Below are 23,075 nucleotides of genomic sequence, written 5' to 3' on the forward strand. Positions count from 1 at the left end.
ATCGAGTCGGGGGCGGGGCTTCTGATCTCCTCCTGGGCTCCGCCTCCATTTGGAAGCCCCGCCCCTTCACCGCCCCTTCTCTTCCCCCCTCCCAGCCAGGATCACGTGCTCCGAAACCTCCCCTGATCCTCCGACGGGATCCCTTGCAGAGGTTTCCTCTGCCCATGGGAAGAGCGTCCCTCCCGGAGGGCTGGAAGCGGGGCTGCTCTTCCTGCTCCAGGGCTTGTGTGAAGCCGGGCAGCTGCCAAAGGAGCCGTGCCTGTTTTAGGCGTCCCCGTCCCCCCCTCTGATTAATAATAATAATAATAATAATAATAATAATAATAATAATAATAATAATAATAATAATAATAATAATAATAATAATAATAAGTTGGAAGGGACCTTGGAGGCCATCTAGTCCAACCCCCTGCTCAGGCAGGAAACCCTATTTCATTTCAGTCAAATGGCTGTCCAGTCTCTTCTGAAAAACCTCCAGTGTTGGAGCATTCACCACTTCTGGAGGCAGGTTGTTCCACTGGTTAATTGTTCTAACTGTCAGGAAGTTTCTCCTTAGTTCTAGGTTGCTTCTCTCCTTGACTAGTTTCCATCCGTTGCTTCTTGTCCTGCTTTCAGACATGTGAAACACGAGGCCCGGGGGGGTGGGGGGTGGGTTGGGGCGGTCAGATCCGGCCCGCGAAGTGGTTTCATGTGTGCCCCGCGAAGCCATCCTGGAAACAGGGAGGGAATGGCCAGGAGCCAACAGTACAATTTGGTGATGGTCATCGATGCTGAAATACGTGTTCAGTCTTAGCTCCACCAGGCCGTCTGAAAACAGGGAGGGACCGGCCCCTGGCATGTTGGCACTGCCTCCTGGGCACACGCTTGGGGGAGGAATCACCTCTTTGTGAGGAATGAAGAAAGGCACCATTGCCTGGAAGTGCTTTTTTTCTCATAGAACGCCCAGAACGGAGTTCCGGCACCTTTTTTGGATGGAACCTTGTAGGGTAGAAGATGGTAGAGGACAGGAAAGCCTGGAGGAACATTGTCCATAGGGTCGCGATGGGTTGGACACGACTTCGCAACTAACAACAACAACAATTGTAGGGTAGGCAAGGCGGGTTGTATGACATGTGCGAGTTCCAGCAACTTTTTCTTTTACAAAAAAAGAACTGCCAGGGCTTTTTTTCTCATAGAACGCTCAGAACGCAGTTCCGGCACCTTTTTGGGATGGAACCTTGTAGGGTAGACAAGGCGGGTTGTGTGACATGATATGAGTTCCGGCACCTTTTTCTTTTACAAAAAAAGCACTGCCAGGACTTTTTTTCTCATAGAACGCTCAGAACGCAGTTCCGGCACCTTTTTGGGATGGAACCTTGTAGTGTAGGCAAGGCGGGTTGTGTGACACCTGCGAGTTCCGGCACCTTTTTTTTTTTTTACAAAAAAAGCCCTGGGGAAGTATCACCCTTTGTGAGGAGTGAAGAAAGGCACCATCGCCTGGAAGTGGCCAACACATGGCCCTGCCTACTTCGGGAAGGCTAGGGGGCTGGGCAGCCAACGTTGGGCTTCTCTTCAGATTCGTGCCCCACGGCTCAGCCTCTTGGCACTGTGAGGAGAACACCTTGCTGCCTGCCAAAACCGGGCAGGCTTGGGGCTGGGCAGCATTGGGCAGGTAACATCGACTCTCACGCTGCTCATGGCATCCCCTCTCCCAGCGCCCACCAAGCCAGATATGTGAAGTAGGCAAAGGCCATGTGCTGGCCACATCCCGACGATGGTGCATTTCTTCATTAAGGATGACACTTCCCCAGCTGCGTTCCTTGCCTGTTTTTCTTCCTCCCTCATCTCAGATATTTTCCCACCACTCTGTTAGGAAGGAAGGAAGGAAGGAAGGAAGGGAGGGAGGGAGGGAGGGAGGGAGGAAGGAAGGAAGGAAGGAAGGAAGGATGGAAGCTAGGAAGGAAGGAAGGAAGGAAGGAAGGAAGGAAGGAAGGATGGATGGATGGATGGATGGATCTCAGGGAAGTCCTGCCTAGTCCTTCCCGGCTGTCCTTTCACCATCCCCTTGCCCCCTCCTCCTGGCCTATCCTGGAGGGGGAGTGTCTCCCATCTTATTGCTAAGGAAACTTTGGATACAAAGCCAGGTCTCCTCACATGGAGAGGGAGTGGGCCTCCCTCTTGACTTTGCCCTCCTACCCATCATGAGCAACCTGGCTAAGGAGAGCAAGCACAGCAGCAGCAGCCTTGAGGAGGAGGAAAGTGCCGTGGGGCGCCCGCTTGTGGAAGTGGGGCTGGGCTTAGCGCCGCAGGTGCTTGATGGATGGGCTGGGCATTTGACCTCTGCACCACCATCCAGGACCCCCCACACACACACATGACCTGAGAGGAACAGTGAGGTTCCTCCGGTGGACCATCAATGCCTTGGCACTTGCCCTGGTCCCATCTCCTGCCAGAGACCCTCGGATCTGTCGCACTCCTGACCAGGCCCCCATAGGCACCCTTGACACGAACGATGTACAGCTGGCCATGCCCACCCAGTAGGCCACACCCACTCGTCACACCTACCCAGTAGACTGCACCCATCCTGGTCACACCCATCTGCCCCCCCCCAGGTCAATTGCAATGCTGATGTGGCCCTGAATGAAATTTGAGTTTGGAACCCCTGTTTTACAGCGATCCATAACAGCCACCGGTGCAGAGGTTACCTGATGGTCCTCCATCCTGAGAATTTAAGTTGGGTGGGGTCTTTTAAAACCATGAGGAAGGGGGGGCGGTTTTATGCAGAGTCTCAAGACTCTTTGGGTAGGTCATGTCCGGATGCCCAGAGCCCGAAGGACAGGAAAGGAGAGTTTGAGGGAACAGCCCAGTCCTTGACTTACAACAGTTGATTTAGTTGTTATTATTATTATTATTATTATTATTATTATTATTATTATTATTATTATTATTATTATTATTATTATTATTATTATTAATTCAATTTGTATACCGCCCTTCTCCCGAAGGACTCAGGGCGGTTAACAGGGCATATATAAATAACAATACAAAAATTAAAAAGAAATTGAACAAATGCCCAATTAAAAATTACAATAACAATAAAAAACAATAAAAGACCCATTAAAAAACCCTAATGTTCCCCATCAGGCCAGACCAGCTAGTTCAAATAAGTGGGTCTTCAGCCCGCGCCGGAAGGAGCGAAGGTCCAATGCCATCCGGAGCTCAACCGGCAGTTGGTTCCATAACGCCGGAGCGCCCACAGAGAAGGCTCTCCCCCTGGGGGCCACCAGTCGACATTCCCTGACCGGAGGCACCCTGAGGAGGTAACTTCTTTCCACCCTAGTGATGGAAAGAAGTTACCACAGCACTGAGGAAAATTACTTGCCGACCATTTTTCCCACATGACCGTTGCAGCAACCCCCCACGGTCACCTGATTAAAAAAAAAAAGCCGCTGGGCAACTGATTCATATTTATGACAGCTGCAGGGTCACCAGGCAGCCTTTTGCGACCTTCTGACAAAGTCAACGGGGGAAGCCAGATTCCCTTCACAACGGTGATACTAATTTAACAGCTGTGACGATTCGCTTAACAAAGGTGGCAAGAAAAGTCATTAAAATAGGGTCGAAAACTCACTTAACAAATGTCACATTTAGCAACATAAATTCTGGGCTCAGTTGTGGTCGTAAGTCGAGGACTACCTACATGGTAGCTAAGAGGGGAAACAGGCCTGGAAAGGCTGCTAAGACACACGGCAGAATAAAGTTAATTTTAATTTTTTACATCTATTATTTATCTTCCGCCTACATTATTTTTATGAATAGCTCAAAGGAAGGAACATATCCAACATACTTTCCTCCTCGTATATTCCTCACAAGAACCCTGTGAGGTGGACCAGATATAGTGAGTGACTGACCCCAGCTGGCTTTCGTGGTCGAGTCACGATTTGAACTCACGGGTCTCCACTAGGCCAAACTGGCTCTCCCGGATTAGATAGGTGGACTTGATTGGGACTAGATTTATTTATTTATGGTTAAAACCACAACTGTACACACACACAGTTGCCTTAATTGCACACACGAAAACCTTTACACTACATTGAATATTGTACCATATTCTCGCAAATGTAATGCTGATTCTACCAGAAACACCAAGGAGTCCAAAGGGATGAGTTTCTTCAATCACACAAGAAACCTGCTTGCTCCACAGTGGAGCTTTTATGCAGGATGCCTGTAAAACAAAAATGAACACTTGTGTGGGGATCCTGCCAAACACCCTGGACAAGAATTGAGGATCCAAGAGGCCTCAGCTCCAGAATGGATTATTTGTAGCTCAGGGTTGGTGTCCTCTATGAGTTTGGTTGTTTCCTTGCAGATGTTTCATTACCCAATTAGGGAACAGCATCATTGCTAACAATGTCACCTAGAACTGATAATGTTACCTAGTTGGGCAATGAAACGCCTGCAAGAAAACAACCAAGCTCAGAGGACAAACAAGGCTCACATGAAATGAATTTAGGGTTGTATGAAACGCGACGTGACATCAATTTGCAATTCACACTAAACTGATTACATAATTGAAAGTCGCCCTTCTTGTGACCTACGATGTACCTCCTAAGTAATATGTGGTTCATTTAATCAGGAGTGGGTCAGGCACTGGGCCCAGAATATTCAAAAACCAATAAGGATGGATACTTGGGAAACAATCTGGGTCAGAAATGTAAAATTTACACAGGCACAAATTTAAGAGAGAATTTTTATAAGATGTTTTATAGATGGCATTTAGATCCTAAGAAATTGGCATGTACTCTATGTATCAAAATTATCAGCCTAAATGTGATGGAGGTGTGGTTGTGATGATGCAACGTATTATATATGGTGGACTTGTAAAAAAGTTAAAGCTTTTTGGATTAAAATTTGGTGGAACATGCAGAAGATATTTAAGAAAAAGAAGTTTTCTCCACAATTATTTTTGCTGGGTATTATTATAGACTGTACTGCTATAGAAACTAAATTGATGTTGTATTTAATAACGGCAGCAAGACTTTTGGTAGCGCAATATTGGAAGGAGGAGGATTTGCCTACTATAGAAGAATGGACTTTAAAAGTTTTGAACCTGGCAGAAATGGCAAAAATTTCAGCATATTTGAAAGACCATTCGCAACAAAGATATATCTTGGAATGGAGAAGATGGATTGATTATATTCAGAATAAATATGGGACCAAAAAGTTTCATTTAGCATTTGAATAAGTAGTAGATTTATAAGATTTATTATTATTTAGTTACTTTTAAGGAGAGTTACAGTTCGATAACCCCTTCATGGATTACTGCCTTGTCGTGGCGAAGGGGCTTGCGTAATTCAATGAAGCTATGAGCTATGCCGTGCAGGGCCACCCAAGACGGAAAGGTCATAGCAGAGAGTTCTGACAAAACGTGATCCACTGGAGAAGGAAATGGCAAACCACTCCAGTATCTTTGCCATGAAAACCCTATGGACAGTACTAAAAGGCAAAACGATATGACGCTGGAAGATGAGCCCCTCAGGTCGGAAGGCGTCCAATATGCTACTGGGGAAGAGCAGAGGGCTAGTACTAGTAGCGCCAGAAAGAATGAAGCGACTGGGCCAAAGCCGAAAGGACGCTCAGCTGTGGATATGTCTGGTGGTGAAAGGAAAGTCCGATGCTGTAAAGATTTTTTCTCCATAGGAACCTGGAATGTAAGATCCATGAATCAAGGAAAGCTGGACGTGGTCAAACAAGAGATGACAAGACTAAACATTGACATCTTAGGTATCAGCGAACTAAAATGGACAGGAATGGGTGAATTTAATTCAGATGACCATCAGGTATACTACTGCGGGCAAGAATCCCTCAGAAGAAATGGAGTAGCCTTCATAGTCAATAAAAGAGTAGGAAAAGCAATACTGGGATACAATCCTCAAAATGACAGAATGATCTCAGTTCGAATCCAAGGCAAACCATTCAATATCACAGTAGTCCAAGTCTATGCCCCAACCACCAGTGCTGAAGAGGATGAAATTGACCGGTTCTATGAAGCCCTACAGCACCTTATAGAACTAACACCCAAAAATGATGTCCTTATCATCATGGGGGATTGGAATGCTAAAGTAGGAAGCCAAAAGATAACGGGAATAACAGGCAAGTTTGGCCTTGGAGTACAAAATGAAGCAGGGCACAGGCTGATAGAATTTTGTCAAGAGAATACGATGGTCATAGCAAACACTCTTTTCCAACAACCCAAGAGACGGCTTTACACATGGACATCACCAGACGGTCAACACAGAAATCAGATTGACTATATGCTCTGCAGCCAAAGATGGAGAAGCTCTATACAGTCAGTAAAAACAAGACCAGGAGCTGACTGTGGCTCAGACCATGAGCTTCTTGTTGCAAAGTTTAGGCTTAAATTAAAGAAAGTAGGGAAAAGCGCTAGGCCAGTCAGGTATGAATTAAATCATATCCCTGTTGAATATACAGTAGAGGTGACAAATAGATTTAAGGAATTAGATCTGATAGACAGAGTGCCTGAAGAACTATGGACAGAGGTTCGCGACATTGTACAACAGGTAGCAACCAAAACCATCCCAAAGAAAAAGAAATGCAAGAAAGCAAAATGGCTCTCTGAGGAAGCTTTGCCAATAGCTGAGGAAAGGAGGGAAGCGAAAGGCAAGGGAGAAAAAGAAAGATACGCCCAATTGAATGCAGAATTCCAGAGAATAGCTAGAAGAGATAAGAATGCCTTCTTAAATGAACAATGCAAAGAAATGGAAGAAAACAATAGAATAGGGAGGACCAGAGATCTTTTCAAGAAAATTGGAGAGATGAAAGGAACGTTTCATGCAAAAATGGGCATGATAAAGGACCAAAATGGCAGGGACCTAACAGAGGCAGAAGAGATTAAGAAGAGGTGGCAAAATTACACAGAAGAACTATACAAGAATGAGCTTAACGTCCCTGATAATCACAATGAGGTGGTCACTGACCTCGAGCCAGACATCCTAGAATGTGAAGTGAAGTGGGCCTTAGAAAAGCTGAGCAACAACAAAGCTAGTGGAGGTGACAGTATTCCAGCTGAGCTATTCAAAATCTTAAAAGACGATGCAGTAAAAGTGCTACACTCAATTTGCCAGCAAATTTGGAAAACTCAACAGTGGCTACAGGATTGGAAAAGATCAGTTTACATTCCAATTCCAAAGAAAGGCAGTGCCAAAGAATGTTCAAACTATCGCACCATTGCACTCATTTCTCATGCTAGTAAAGTTATGCTTAAAATTCTACAAGCTAGACTCCAGCAGTATGTGGATCGAGAACTACCAGAAGTACAGGCAGGATTTCGAAGAGGCAGAGGAACTAGAGATCAAATTGCTAACATACGCTGGATCATGGAGAAAGCTAGAGAGTTCCAGAAAAACATCTACTTCTGCTTCATTGACTATGCTAAAGCCTTTGATTGTGTGGATCATAACAAACTCTGGCAAGTCCTTAAAGAGATGGGCATACCAGACCATCTTATTTGTCTCTTGAGAAATCTATATGCGGGTCAAGAAGCAACAGTGAGAACTGGACACGGAACCACTGATTGGTTCAAAATTGGGAAAGGAGTCCGGCAAGGCTGTATACTGTCGCCTTGCCTATTTAACTTATATGCAGAGCACATCATGAGAAAGGCAGGGCTAGATGAATCAAAAGTTGGAATTAAGATTGCCGGAAGAAACATCAACAACCTAAGATATGCAGATGATACCACTCTAATGGCAGAAAGTGAAGAAGAACTAAAGAGCCTCTTGTTGCAGGTGAAGAAGGAGAGTGCAAAACTTGGGTTGAAACTAAACATTAAGAAAACCAAGATCATGGCATCCGGCCCTCTCAACTCCTGGCAAATAGATGGGGAAGAAATGGAGGTAGTGACAGATTTTATTTTCCTGGGCTCCAAGATCACTGCAGATGGGGACTGTAGCCAAGAAATTAAAAGACGCTTGCTCCTGGGGAGGAAAGCCATGGCAAATCTAGACAGCACACTAAAAAGCAGAGACATCACCCTGCCAACAAAAGTGCGTATAGTCAAGGCTATGGTCTTCCCAGTTGCAATGTATGGCAGTGAAAGTTGGACCATCAGAAAGGCTGAGCGCCAAAGAATTGAGGCCTTTGAACTATGGTGCTGGAGAAGACTCCTGCGAGTCCCTTGGACTGCAAGGCGATCAAACCGGTCAGTCCTAGAGGAGATCAACCCTGACTGCTCTTTAGAAGGCCAGATCCTGAAGCTAAAACTCAAATACTTTGGCCACTTAATGAGAAGGAAGGACTCACTGGAGAACAGCCTAATGCTGGGAAAGATTGAGGGCAATAGAAGAAGGGGACGACAGAGAATGAGAAGGCTGGATGGAGTCACTGAAGCATTAGGCGTGAGCTTAAATGGACTCCAGAAGATGGTAGAGGACAGGAAGGCCTGGAGGAACATTGTCCATAGGGTCGCGATGGGTCGGACACGACTTCGCAACTAACAACAACAACAACAAAGTTCGATAGGATTTAAAGTGTTATTATAGTTAGTTAGCATATTATAGTTTAAGATTGTTAGGGTTAATACCCTGTATTACGCTTTGGAAAGTCGGGGGAAGGCGGAGGGAGGGGAAATTACGTGGGGGTGGGGTGGGTCTTATGTTTATAATGTACCGGTATTTATAAAACTTTTTAATAAAAAAGGAGTGGGTCAGGCACATATAAATAGCCACCAACAATCTGCCCTTAAGAGTAGGGGTCCATCCCAATCCACGAGGACATTTTTCCCAAAAGTTCATCCGAAATCTACACCTTTCAATTCAACCCGGGAAGTCTGAAGTGTCCAGCGAGGGAAGGTGGACTCAAAAGAACCAAGATGGCGGCTATTTTGAAGGGCATCACATACACAGCTAAAAAGCAGCAGGCCTTTGACTGCAGAGTGCGCCACAATCTGACTCCCATCTTGACTTTTCTTGAACTCCCTGAAAACAGCTCTCTTGATTATTTTGAACAATAATTTTATTAAGGATTATATTCACAGATGATAGGAAGAAATCTAATACAAATATCTCTGTGTGAATATATGAAAAAGAGGATGTGATAAAAAGGAAACCCTCCCCAAAAGACAATAGGAAAAAGAAACTTTCAATCTTTATCCTCAGCCAACATATATTCAACATCAATATTTTATCGCTAAATAAGCAACCGGATGCATCCTAATTCCACCCTCCCCCCACCCACCCCCATTTTCTCCTCAGCTGAATCTTCAGTTCTCCTCACTGATCCACAAACGGCTAGTAAGAATTAAATCAAGGCCTGGGTGCCTTGATTTAGGACTGTAGGTAATTTATGACTGGAAATCCATTCCAAGTTGTGGCCAAAACTTTACAACTACCTATCATCATACAAAGGGATGCGGTGGCTCAGTGGGTTAGGACGCTGAGCTTGTCGATCAGAAGGTCGGCAGTTTGGTGGGTCGAATCCCGAGTGCCGCATAACAGAGTGAGCGCCTGTTACTCGTCCCAGCTTCTGCCAACCTAGCAGTTCGAAAGCACGTAAAAATGCAAGTAGAAAAATAGAGACCACTACGGTGGGAAGGTAACAGCGTTCCGTGCACCTTTGGCATCTAGTCATGCTGGCCACATGACCACGGAGACATCCTCGGACAAACGCTGGCTCTTCGGCTTTGAAACGGAGATGAGCACCGGCCCCTAGAGTCGGAAACGACTAGCACGCATGTGCGGGGGAAACTTTACCTTTACTTTACCTATCATCATACATACTCCCCACACATTTATAACTCTTTTGTGTAATCACTCTGGTAAGTTACTAATGCGGCTTTGTGAGGAAAACATCCTCACACTCCCAACACTTACTCCCTTTTGCCTCAGCGTGTACTCTCTCCTAGTATTTGAGGTTGCTTCACTAGAAAAAAATATTTTTTTTTGCGCATCAAACATTTGTAGGATTTCCCTTCTGGGACTGTGTCATGTTCCTGATAAATGTAAACATGTGACTGTTGAAAAAAGGCTTCCAACATTGTTCACAACTGAGGAGATTTATCTCTGCTATGGAATCTCTGGTGCATTTTTAGCTTTGATTTATAATGAAATGTTTTTTCACACACTGCACACTTATAAGGCTGCTCTCCTGTGTGACTTCTGGTGTGCATGCAAAGTGTGGACGAATGGGCAAAACATTTCCCACACTCCAGACATTTATATGGTTTTTCTCCAGTGTGGATTCGCTGATGTATCACAAGAGTATCTTTCCGTGAAAAACATTTATCACACTCTGAGCATTTGTGATTTTTCTCTCCTGTATGGATTCGGCTGTGACTTATAAGGGAATATGAATAAGCAAATGCTCTCCCACAGTCGAAGCATTTGTAGTTTTTTTCCCCTGTGTGAATTTTCACGTGACTTCTAAGGGCTGATGTGGTGCTATAAAATTTTCCACATTCATTGCATTGATGTGGCTTCTCCCCTCTGTGGGTTTTATAATGGCTCCAGAGATTCCCCTTGTGTCCAAAACATTTCCCACATTCTAGGCATCTGTACGGCTTCTCTCCTGTGTGGAACCTCTGATGGCTTCCAAGGTTTTGTTTTTGGGTAAAGCATTTTCCACACTCCTCACATCTGTATGGCTTCTCCCCTGTGTGGATTCTCTGATGAATCTGAAGATGGGCTGGCGAAATAAAACTTTTCCCACATTCCATACATTTATAGGATAACTCCCCTTTGTGCCATTTCTGGTGTCTCTGAAGTTCATAATAATCCACAAATCGTCTCTCACATTCTGGGCATTCGTAGGGTTTTTCTCCAGTGTGACGTCTCTGATGCTGAACCAGATTTGATTTTGTGGAAAAATATTTCCCACATTCGAGGCACTTTTCATTTTTCTCCTCTCTGTGTGTTTTCTCATGGCTCCATAGACCTGAACTCCGGGTGAAACATTTTCCACACTCAAAGCATTTGTAAGGTTTTATTCCCGTATGAATCCTCTCATGGGCCCAAAGACTTGCGTTCTGAGAAAAGCTCTTCCCACATTGCCAACACTTGTAAGGTTTCTCCCCTGTGTGAATTCTCGCATGGTTTCTGAGACTGGATTTTTCACGGAAAAAAATCCCACATTCCAGACACTGAAAAGCTTTCTCTGCAGTGTGGATTTTCTGATGTCTAAGAAGGTGTGACTTTCGACCAAAGGATAAGTTGCATTCCTCACATTTATAGGGTTTTTGGCTGGGGGGGCTTTTGGGATCTTTCGATTCTTTCCCAGGAAAGGATTTCTCACTCTCCAAACCTTGACTGGATCCGATTCCCACATGGACCTTCCTGTGGGTCAAAAGGATGGACCAATGAACGAAGGATTTCCCACACTCTGAGCATTCATGGGCTCTTTCCTGGTTTTCCGGAGTGCTACCTGTGTCAGATGGAGGATCCAAGAGTTTCCCAGGCTCCATGCTTTCTGGCACTTGCTGCCTTGGGATGAATTTCTCCTCTCTGTTGATAGTTGGCTTCCAGGTTAATCTTTGGTCACAATCTTTCATCCGGTGTTAGAAAGAAAAAGAAAGGAAGAATATTATTTCCTTTTGAGAAATCACAAAAGCTTAGCCTTGGAAGGCACTATGAAGGTCTTCCAGTCCCTCCCTCTGCCCAGGGAAGGGTCCTCAATATACATGAGAGAAAATCTCCAGTGATGGAGCCCCCACATCTCTGTCCTCAACTTATGACCACAGTTGGGACTGGAATTTTGGTCTTTCATGGAAGCAGTGGTTAGCTGAGTGGTCATGTGACCACTTCTCTCTACAAGTATAATCCCACACACTGGTTGCAATCATTCAGTAATCTTGGGAGTTCTTAAGAGGAGGGAGGCCTATGGCCTAGGCCAGGGATAGGCAACCTTGGCTCTTTTATGATTCGTGGACTTCAACTCCCAGAATTCCTGAGCCAGAATGGCTCAGCTTGGAAACCTCTCCCTTTCCCCTCAGCATGGCTGTCTCAGGAATTCTGGGAGTTGAAGTCCACGAGTCATAAAAGAGCCAAGGTGGCCTACCCCTGGCCTAGGCAATGGTTGTGGGGGTGCCTCAGGGGTAGGGTTGGTCTTGGGGATCAGGCACAGGTCACCCATGAGTTGGGGGGTGCTGGAGTGGGATGTAAAGCTGCCCCCCCTCTAAAAGTGTGCACTGTGTCAGCCTGGCTATGCAAAAACAATCCTGATGCATAGCAATGCTGGGGTGGACCTGGGCCTTAAATAGAGGCCTGGGGGCCTCAGCCAGCTCCCACTGACCCTAGGACTGGAGATCTGCCCAGTGTCGTCATTGCCACTGAGAAATGCAACTTCAAAGCCCAGACCGGAGGCCTTTGCAGCCTTGTGCCATTCTCTAAGCAGCATGTTTCATATATGTTTCCATGCAAGGTGTCCCAAAGCATCTCTAGGCTTCTCCAGGACCTCCTCAACTCGCACATGCCCTGTGCCAGTATTCACATGGCCTCTCCTGCCCACTTCAGACAACCCCAGATTCCTCACCTGAGACTTTGTCTACTTAACGACCCATGAAATTGCTTAACAACTAGGCCCACAAGAGCAGGATTATAATATTTGAGCAAAGCAGCCAAGTCGCATCTCAACGACCGCTTCACTCAACGACCAAGATTCCGGTCTGAATTGTGGTAGTAAGTCCAGAATGCACTATAGGAATCAGGAAAAAAATAAGACATAACCTAAGAGAAGGAAAGAGAATTGAGGCTAGTATAACCAAGCCACCCATTTCTAATTCCTTTTCTTCCTTCCTTCCTCTGATTTTGCACTTATGAGCTCCATCCCATCACGACTACTTGATCCTGACTTCCTGGTGAAATGTTTTGTATATTTTATAAAATCCTACAAAAGAAAGAAAAATATGGATCCAGGAAACTACAGATCAATCATGCTGGCATCAATACGTGGAAAGATCCTAGAAACGATAAACAATGGATCTGCGAATGTCTAGAAACAAAGCTATTAGTAATAATAATAAAGTTGGAAGGGACCTTGGAGGTCATCTAGTCCAACCCCCTGCTCAGGCAGGAAACCTTATACCATTTCAGGCAAATGGCTGTCAAGTCTCTTCTTAAAAACCTCCAGTGTTGGAGCATTCACAGCTTCTGGAGGCAGGTTGTTCCACTGGTTAATTGTTCTAACTGTCAGGAAGTTTCTCCTTAGTTCTAGGTTGCTTCTCTCCTTGACTAGTTTCCATCCGTTGCTTCTTGTCCTGCTTTCAGGTGCTTTGGAGAATAGCTTGACTCCCTCTTCTTTGGGGCAGCCCCTGAGATATTGGAACACTGCTATCATGTCCCCCCTCGTCCTTCTCTTCATTAAACTAGACATACCCAATTCCAGCAACCGTTCCTTGTATGTTTTAGCCTCCAGTCCCCTAATCACCTTTGTTGCTCTGTAGAAGCCAACATGGCTTTGTCAAAAATAGATCATGGGAGGAAAAAACCTATTACTTTCTTGGACTAAGTGACAGAATTAGTAAAATGTGAGACACACAGCATCACCACCAGATGGATTCGTAATTGGCTGACCAAACGCGATCAACATATAGTCCGTAATGGAACTAAATTATGCCTTCACCCAGCACCCTGGGACCAAAATTCCAAATTCATTGCATTTTGTTTTGTCAAATAAATATTTAAAATCTATATGTTTATTCTTCAAACCAAGATCTAACCAAGATTTGTCAACTCACCTTTAAAGCTGCAGCTAAGAGGTCTCTAGGTCACTTGTTCCCGCTCTGAGTCAAGGCCAGGGATGATCCTCACTGCTGACCAGTTTGATTTCTCCTTAATCGATTGGCTCTTTGTGCAGGAAGCTGCTTCTCCAAATGGGCCACGATTTCCAAATTCTCTAGAATGGATTCCCGGCCAAAGGTTAGTGGGTCCCGATCCAAGAACGCCCCCATAATCCTCTGTGGAGCTCACGGATACATCCTCACTGGTTTCCTGCAAAGAGAAATGAAAAAGGCTCAGATGCGGAACATAATCTGTAAATGACCTGAAAGCGGGAGGAGAATATGGAATTATTTGTTGAGGATACAAAATAATGGAGACAGAATCGTGATTCAAGAAGATCTCGATGAGCTAAAATGGAAGAAACTAGAAAGATCAAGTCCAACAGGGACAAAGGCAGAGTTGTGGGTAGTAAAACTCAAAGGAAGACAAAGGAGATCAGATGGGGCAGAGCATGTGTGAAAAGGGCTGCTCTTTCCAGACAAGTGTTTCAAAAATAGGTACAATTAGGAAAGGCAGCCTTTTGCTCATCAGCTTGTTTTTTTTTTTTTACCTGCTCACAAGAGCAGCCTCAAAACTTCCTTTGGAAAATATCCACCAAAAAGGGGCTGCCACATCACAGCCTCTTCTGGGCAAAACAAGGAAAATGTAAAGTTTAGAAATTCTACCCATGTTTTAAAAACAGAAGCAAAGTATAGATTAGCCTGAAAAACAAAGCATTTTTTTCGCCTTTTAGACAGAGCACAAAGAAAGAGGATCCCTTTTGTGAGTTAGGACAGCATGAGCTCAATTCAACTAATTTAAACTGGTTTTCTTCCCCCTCCCCAAACCCTCCCCTCCCCTTTGCAACGAGGTCAGTCTGTGTTGAGATCACATTACAAATCTCAGCAAATCTTTTAAAGCTCCGCTTCCTCCATTTGTTCAGCCGCACTTGCGGGATATCCATGCTCAGAGATCTCCTGCTCTGACGGACCACAGAGAGACCTTCTGGAGTAACTTCCCCAAAACCTTTTTTCCGGATCCCCGCGGGGAGGCTCGGCCGGGCGAGGAGGAGGCAGATCCAGCCCGGGGAGGGATCCCCCTTTGCCCCCCTGGAGGGAAGGGAGGGGATCCGCTCCGTGCAGGCGACGCCAGAGCCGAATCTCCCCAAGGAAATCCCTGCAGGACGAAGAGGGGGATCCCCAGCTACCTTTCTCCCGGCGGGGAAAAGCTCTCCTGGCGGGAGAGGCGCCCCGAAGGCCGGAGGGAGGAGAGCAGCCAAGACTGCCCGGAGCGGGATCCAGAAGCCTCTCCCGAGGGATCCAGCGCCGATCCTACCAAGGCGGAGCGGGACTCAGGAAGGGAAGCGGAAATCCAGATCGAGGCGGGGGCGGGGCTTCTGATCTCCTCCTGGGCTCCGCCTCCACCTGTGACGTGGACGGTTTCTAAATTGGAGAATAGATAAATGAGAATAAAGCTGCGTCTCGATCTGGGTCAGGGCTGCCTGGACTGAACTTGCTCCCTCCAGCTGTGCCGGAGCTCTTGGCTTGAAAGGGGGGACCGATCCAAGCTCAGCCGCTCTCCTTTGATCTAGGAAGGGAAGACGAGACCCCCACGGGAGGGACCGGGAACAAGGAAGCCCCCTTTGTGGGCAGAAAGAGCCGAAAGCTCACAACTGCACAGGGGTGGGTGAGTGGAGGAATCGGCAGCGTGAAACCTGGCAGAACGGCCCCTTTTTTCCTAGTTTCGGTTGACCTTTCGTGCAGCCCAAGACTGGATCTTCTTCCCAAAGAGCCTTAAATCCGCAAAGGGAAAGAGACCCCATAAGACCTGAGAAGCATCAGGCGACCAGGCGCCTCTGGAGAAACCAGGTGTCGGGATGAAGATGCTCACAGGGGGCCCCGCCCTGTGCTTGGAGGGGGCGGGGAAATGCCAGAAGGCCCCTGAAGTAGCCAATAGGAGTCGGGCAGATCCCAGCTTCTGAGCACTTCCGCCGCTGCAGTTCATTCAGAATAGATTCACTTTCGTTCCGCTGCAGCCATCCAAGCTAAGACTGAAACAGCAATTACAAGGAAGAACGGCACAAAATCCCCCAATCCAGGGGATCAAGGATGACTCTGTCTAACCCGTTGAGTGATATTTCACTTTTTTCTTTTAAACAATTATGTCGTTATGGGCCGCTGAGTGTAGGTTAATGAGAAAAAAAGAATTTCAACAACTGTAGAATCAGGCTGCTGCATAACAAAATTGACAAAAGTGAAGGTGGTCCGTATATTTTTTAAGTATGTTTTATTATTTTTTTTAACACAATCACCTTAATATTCGGTAGCGCATTTTCTGGGATTACATTTAACAAACATTCACTAACAACCAAATTCTATAATCTATAATCCACATAACTTTACTTGATTTCCTCTTTTCCCCATAGTGTTACCAATCTTAAGTTAATACAATTCTTATTGTTTTAATAGATAATTAAGTATTAAAGTCGTCTAATATTTCTACAATTACATCAATATAATATTCCTTTTCTATCTAGTCATTCTGGTTGTCTCATCATATATCCTGTTTACACTTCTTGTTTACATTTTGTTTTTCCCCACAATGTTCTAAACATTTTTACTGGTTAAGATTTTCTCAGAGTTAATTACATTTAAATATTTAAATATATTTTTTCTCATGTAAACCAAGCCAACACTTTTACCTTTAAGGAGTAAATAAAACTAAAAAGAGAAAGAATAAGACTAAAATAAAAAAATAGTATACTACTTAATATCCCTATTTCCTATAAGCTAACGCATATTTATTTCCAAAAAACTTTTGTTCTTTTTTACCACAACTGAAAATGTATTTAATCTTGAAATATTCCATTTAGTGAAACTAATCCTCTAGTCTTTTATCTCTTAGTCAAAACACTTTTTTAATCCATTTATAATTTTCTTAACAGTCAATCACCTTTAGATATCTAAAACGTTTCCTTTATATAGGCCATTCCAACTCTTTTATATTACTCATATCCAAAAATAAAATAAAAAAGCGAAAGAAAAAGAAAGTGCTATGTTACTTGAGGGATTCTTCAAATCCACACTCAAAATTTCCCTGTTTTCTTTAACCATTCTCAAATAAGCGTTTCTTTTTTAATATTCTCTGATAGGCCCCATCATCTATTTTCTTAATTTTCACTTTAGCCTTTTTCTTTTGCCCAATGTCTTTCTTAATATGTTCTGCTGGGTCAAAAAATCTTTCCCTATTCTTATAGGTGTTACTGTAGATATAAAAAGTAAGTAAAGTGAGGTATGTTTCTTAGAAGCATTTGACCACTCATTTTTGTTGAAAATCTTTTTCCTTGTTTTTCTCTCTGCTTCTCTTGTCATTTTGTGTCTCTCCAGTTCTGTTGTTTTCCCTGGCATCCCTGCAGTCCGTTTTATCCAGTCTTCTTTCTTATCCTCAAGTTTATTTTGTGGTGTTGAAATATAGATTGTCTTTTCCAAATCCAATATTTCTTGTAAATTTTTTCCACTTGGATTAAATCATACGTTTTGTAGAATTCCATCTTTAAATCTCTCTCCTTGAATTTATGTTCAGACATCTGTGTATCTGTTCTTTCTCTGTTGTATTTTCCTGGGCTTTGTTGTTGTTGTAAAGTTGAGCTGGAGATGACTTGGTTTATATTTTCAAAGTTATTTTGGATTTCTTTGTGGTTTGAAATCATTGTTATTTGAATTAGTTGCAACATATCATATGTCTCCTCTTGAAAAGTATTTATTTTTTCTTGATAAGTTCTATCTATAAATCTCTGATTTTCCATGATGACCAAGAATCCAATTCCCACCCCCACCCCCACCCCGGAAATAGCTTTGAGGTCAGAGTTAAATAGATACTTATAATTCAGAGACTTCAAAAAAGTTCTTTTTTTCCTTCCCTGAAGTTTGTAAGTCTCACTTTATCTACAGGCCAGATTATTTTCTTTTTTGTCACAGCAGTTCTCTATTCTTAAAGCTTTGAAAGTCACAGCTAGAGATTAGTTTTTTCCAGATTTTACCAAGTCCTGAATGAAAGCCATAGTTGTCATAGTCTTTATCCACCAGTAGATGTCAGCACTGCTTTCTTTTTCAGATTTTGGTCCTCCATAAAAGGTTTAATTCACTGCTTCCTTTAGCAAAATATTTCCCACATTCGAGGCACTTTTCGTTTTTCTCTCCTGTGTGTGTTTTCTCATGTCTCCGAAGTGATGAACTCTCAGTGAAATCTTTTCCACACTCAAAGCATTTGTAAGGTTTTATTCCCGCATGAATCTTCCTGTGAAATAGTAGTAGTCAAGTGGGAGGTCACGTGGCCACTTCACTCCCCAAACATAATTCCAGAGTCCTGGTTGGAGTCATTAAATGATCTTGAGTGTTCTTAAGTGGAGGGAGCCCCGGCCAATGGCTGTGGGGAGGGCCTGGAGATGAGGCACAGGCCACCCATGAATTGGGGGGCTATTTAATTCACTGCTTCCTTTAGCAAAATGGTGGGGCAAAAATCTCCCAAGAGCTGAACTCTGATAAAAAGAAAACCCTCCAAAAAAGACAAGAGGAAAAGGAAACTTGTGTTCTTTATCCTCAGCCAGCATATATTCAACATCAACACTTTACCACTAAATAAGCAACCTGATGCATCCTAATTCCACCCTCCCCCCCACCCACCCCACTTTTCTCCTCAGCTGAATCTTCAGTTCTCCTCACTGATCCACAAACGGCTAGTAAGAATTAACAAAAATCCCTGGGTGCCTTGATTTAGGACTGTAGGCAATTTGTGACTAGAAATCCATTCCAAATTGTGGCCAAAACTAAAGGACTACCTGTACTCTGCAAAACATTATACATACTCCCCACACATTTATAACTCTTCTGTGTAATCCCTCTGGCAAGTTACTAATGCGACTTTATGAGGAAAACATCCTTACACTCCCAACACTTACGCCCTTTTCCCTCGTTGTGTACTCTCTCCTAGTATTTGAGGTTGCTTCACTAGAAAAAATATTTCTCCCACATCAATCATATGTAGGTTTTCCCTGCTGGGACTGTGTCATGTTCCTGGTAAACGTTAAGATGTGACTGTTGAAAAAAATTGTTCACAACTGAGGAGATTTATCTCTGCTGTGGACTTTCTGGCGCATTTTTAGCTTTGATTTACAATGAAATTTTTTCTCGCACTCTGCACTTCTAAGGCTGCTCTCCTGTGTGACTTCTGGTGTGCCTGCGAAGTGTGGAAGAATGGGCAAAACATTTCCCACACTCCAAACATTTATATGGTTTTTCTCCAGTGTGCATTCGCTGATGCATCACAAGATAATCTTTCCGTGAAAAACATTTATCACACTCTGAGCATTTGTGAGGTTTTTCTCCTGTATGGATTCGGCTATGATTTCTAAGGTTAGATGAATGAGCAAATGTTCTCCCACAGTCTAAACATTTGAAGTTTTTTTCCCCAGTGTGAATTTTCAGATGGCTTTTAAGGGATGATGCAGTGCTATAAAATCTTCCACATTCGTTGCATTGATGTGGCTTTTCCCCCGTGTGGGTTTTATGATGTGCCCAAAGGCCTCCCTTGTGTCCAAAACATTTTCCACATTCAACGCATTTGTACGGCTTCTCTCCCCTGTGGAACCTCTGATGGCGTCCAAGGTGTTGTTTTTGGGAAAAGCATTTCCCACACTCCCCACATTTGAATGGCTTCTCCCCTGTGTGGATTCTCTGATGAATCTGAAGATGGGCTGGCGAAATAAAACTTTTTCCACATTCCATACATTTATAGGGTAGCTCTCCTTTGTGCCATTTCTGGTGTGTCTGAAGTTCACAAGAAAACATGAATCGTCTCTCACATTCTGGGCATTCATAGGGTTTTTCTCCAGTGTGAACTCTCTGATGTTGCACCAGATTTGATTTTCTGGAAAAGTATTTTCCACAGTCGAGACACTTTTCGTTTTTCTCTCCTCTGTGTGTTTTCGTATGACTCCGAAGTGATGAACTCTGGGTGAAATCTTTTCCACACTCAAAGCATTTGTAAGGTTTTATTCCCGCATGAATCTTCTCATGGGACAAAAGACTTGAGTTGTGAGAAAAGCTCTTCCCACATTGCCAACACTTGTAAGGTTTCTCCCCTGTGTGAATTCTCTCGTGGATTTTGAGGTTGGCTTTTTTACAGAAAAATTTACCACATTCAAGACACTGATAAGGTTTCTCTGCAGTGTGGATTTTCTGATGTCTAAGAAGTTGTGACTTTTGAGCAAAGCATATGTCACATTCTATACATTTATAGGGACTTTGTCTGGGGTGGCTTCTGAGATCTTTGGTGTCTGTTCCAGAGAAGGATTTCTCACCCTCCAATCCTTGACTGGATTCGCTTCCCACATGCACCTTCCTGTGGGTCACAAGGAGGGACCTGCGAGCAAAGGATTTCCCACACTCTGAGCATTCATGGCTTCTTTTGTGGTTTTCCGGAGTGCTGCTTGAGTCTGACAGGGGATCCAAGTGTTTCCCAGGCTCCATCCTGTATTTCTGTTGACAGTTAGCTTGTAGATAAATCTTTGGAAACGATATTTTATTTCTGTGGGGGGAAAAATAGAAATGAAGAATAATATTTCCTTTTGAGAAAAGTAGAGAATCACAGGCTACTCATCTTGAAAGGGACCACGAAGGTCTTCCAGTCTGACCCTCTGCAGTACACCCCAGTTGTTCAGTGAAGCAGTAGCCAAGAGAGAGGTCACGTGGCCACTTCACTCCCCAAACGTAATCCCAGGGTCCTGGTTGGGGTCATTAAATGATCTTGAGTGTTCTTAACTGGAGGGAGCCCCGGCCAATGGCTGTGGGGGTTTCTCAGGGCTGGGGAGGGCCTGGAGATGAGGCACAGGCCACCCATGAATTGGTGCGTCTTACCTGCACTGGACTGTGTCTGTGGGGGCTGCCTTGGGAAAGGTGGAAACGCAGCTGTGGTCCGGGATAGTGAACCACTCCGAGCCCTCTTTGGCTGGCTTTGTGCCTCCATCCCCCACGAGCAGCTGATTGTGATTTGCTGCCGTGTGCTTCCCCGAGTGTGCCTCAGCCCTGGATCTCCCCCCACCCGGGACTCCGGCTGCATCTGCAGAAGGCAGTTGGGCCAAGGGTGCTTTGGCGTGTCTTCCATCCATCCCTTGTGAAGGGCGCCTTCCTGCCCCACGATCCACAGAAGCATTGTTGGCATGCATGGATCGACTGTGAGCGAATGTGAAGTGTTTCTGTTGTTGGAATAAAGCTTATTTAATGAGCTAGCAACCTCCGAATATCGTTGATAGATCTTCCCTAACTTTTCTCAGGTGCTTCATAAAGAGTTAAGTGGGCATCAGGTTTCTTGGTAAAAATGGAGAAGGAAGGAAGGAAGGAAGGAAGGAAGGAAGGAAGGAAGGAAGGAAGGAAGGAAGGAAGGAAGGAAGGAAGGGACAATGGGAGGGAGGGAAGGAGGAAATCACAAAGAGGGAAGGAAGGAAGGAAAGAAGGAAGGACGGGACAATGGGAGATAGGGAGAGAAAAAGAGGGAAAGAAAGAGGGAGAGAGAAAGAGGGAGAGAAATAGAGGGAGGGAGGGAGAGAAAGAAGGAGAAAGAGGGAGAGAGAAAAAGGGAGAAGGAAGAGAGAGATAAAGAAGGAGAAAGAAATGGAGGGAGAGAGAGAGAAATAGAGAGAGGGAGAGAGAGAAAGAGAGGGGGAGAGAGAGAGGGAGAGATTAAATTAGTAACATGGTGGTTAAGTGCTTGTCACAAGGTTGCAAAAGGAGATCACATGACCCTGGAACACTATGACCACCATAAATATGAATTGGTTGCCAAGCATCTGAATGTAAAACGCATGACCCTGGGGATGCTGCAACGGTCATAGGTGTGAAGAATGGTCATAAGTCACTTTTTTCAGTGCACTAAGCAAACTCTTTTTTCTGGTCAAGTTTTTGACACCTTGCTGGGTGACTGGTGGTACTCGGACATTGCCTTGTCCTAAAAGTGGTACAATGGGTGAAAAGGTTGAAAAGCCCTGATCTAGAAGGAATCCCCCCACATTAAGGCACTGCATAAGGAAAAGAAGAGGCACCATGGACTGGTGCCATGGAGAGAGGTTATTCCGTGGCCCAGAGGGGTATGGTTGTGCGTGCTTCTTGCATCCAGCAGACAGGGCTGGCTTGTTTGTGCGGCCCAGTTTCTGGCATTCTGTGGCCTATGCCAGCCCAGAGACTGGGGGCTGGGAAACCCTGGGGTAGGAGTAGGCAACCTTGGCTCTTTTGTGACTTGTGGACTTCAACTCCCAGAATTCCTGAGCCAGCCATGCTGAGGGGAAAGAGAGAGGTTTCCAAGCTCAGCCATGTTGGCTCAGGAATTCTGGGAGTTGAAGTCCACGAGTCATAAAAGAGCCAATGTTGGAATAACCATGATCTCTGTTCCTATACATGTAGCTGGCTAGTACTTTTCTGGCTAGTACTTTTCTACCATGGAAAGTCTTCAATGAACCATGTGCAAGGAAGTAAGCCATAAACCCAGAGAGGCCATTTGGCTACAGCCAGATAAGGTCAGTGAACCATGTGCAAGGAAGTAAGCCATAAACCCAGAAAACAAAGGAACCTAGGAGAGGCCATTTGGCTGCAGCCAGATAAGGGCATGGTCACAGTATTCCTCCACACCATTGGCTATTCAATTTAAGGTAAATTCTGACGTCTCCTGCAAATGATTGGTCATTACTGTATTTGAATCTACCTCTAACACCTATGTCCCTTTAGGATAGTTTAGAAGAACACATGTGTAACCATGATTGGTCTATTTGAATAACAATAAAATGTGATTGGTTGCTTTTGCTATAAATAAACAAGGTCCACTGCTCCTCGTGGTTGAGTGTCCAGCATCCAGGGTGCATCCCAGGAGCAGCGGGGCCCTTTCCCCGAGAGATCTCTGTGTCTTTCTTTCATGGGCGCTAACCCTGGGCAGGAGCAGCCTCTGCCCAGCTTCACCAGCAGCTAATTTCTCAACCCGGCTGTTCTCAAGCAGCAGGTCCCCAGCATCTCAACATGGCTGCAGCAGCAGCAGCATCCCAGCAACAGCAGCTTCCCTGCATCCCTGCAAGCCAAGGTTGCCTACACCTGATCTAGAGGGAATCTCCCCAGATTAAGGCACTGAATAAGGAAAAGAACAGGCACCATGGACCGGTGACGTAGAGAGAGGTTATTCTGTAGCCCGGAGGGATATGGTTTTGCGTGCTTCCTGCATCCGGCAGATTGTGCGGCCTAGTTTCTGGCATTCTGTGGCTTGTGCCAGCCCAGAGACTGGGGACTGGGA

The 23,075-nt window shown here is 44.8% G+C and overlaps 2 protein-coding genes across 8 annotated transcripts in view; one reads left to right on the plus strand and one right to left on the minus strand.

The window, feature by feature from the left end:
- LOC308661208 (uncharacterized protein) overlaps window positions 1–23,075 on the plus strand; it is a 259,267-nt gene that overhangs the window by 116,407 nt on the left and 119,785 nt on the right. The window lies entirely within an intron of this gene.
- LOC308660916 (uncharacterized protein) lies at window positions 9,001–13,974 on the minus strand. Of its 3 annotated transcripts, none has more exons than XR_014024842.1 (3): window positions 13,727–13,974; window positions 9,761–11,535; window positions 9,001–9,388 (listed from the first exon to the last, which is right to left on the minus strand). XR_014024842.1 is itself a non-coding variant. In XM_081315550.1 (2 exons), exon 2 carries the CDS (start codon window positions 11,453–11,455, stop codon window positions 10,037–10,039), a length of 1,419 nt encoding a protein of 472 aa, XP_081171676.1. In that variant the 5' UTR covers window positions 11,456–11,535; window positions 13,727–13,974; the 3' UTR covers window positions 9,001–10,036. The 3 variants fall into 3 exon arrangements, 1 of the variants encoding a protein (XP_081171676.1); XR_014024843.1 differs by having other exon boundaries at window positions 9,750–11,535; XM_081315550.1 differs by having other exon boundaries at window positions 9,001–11,535.

The sequence above is a fragment of the Vipera berus genome (genome assembly GCF_964194415.1).
Source record: "Vipera berus genome assembly, chromosome: 2".
In the NCBI taxonomy this organism is placed as follows: Eukaryota; Metazoa; Chordata; class Lepidosauria; order Squamata; family Viperidae; genus Vipera; species Vipera berus.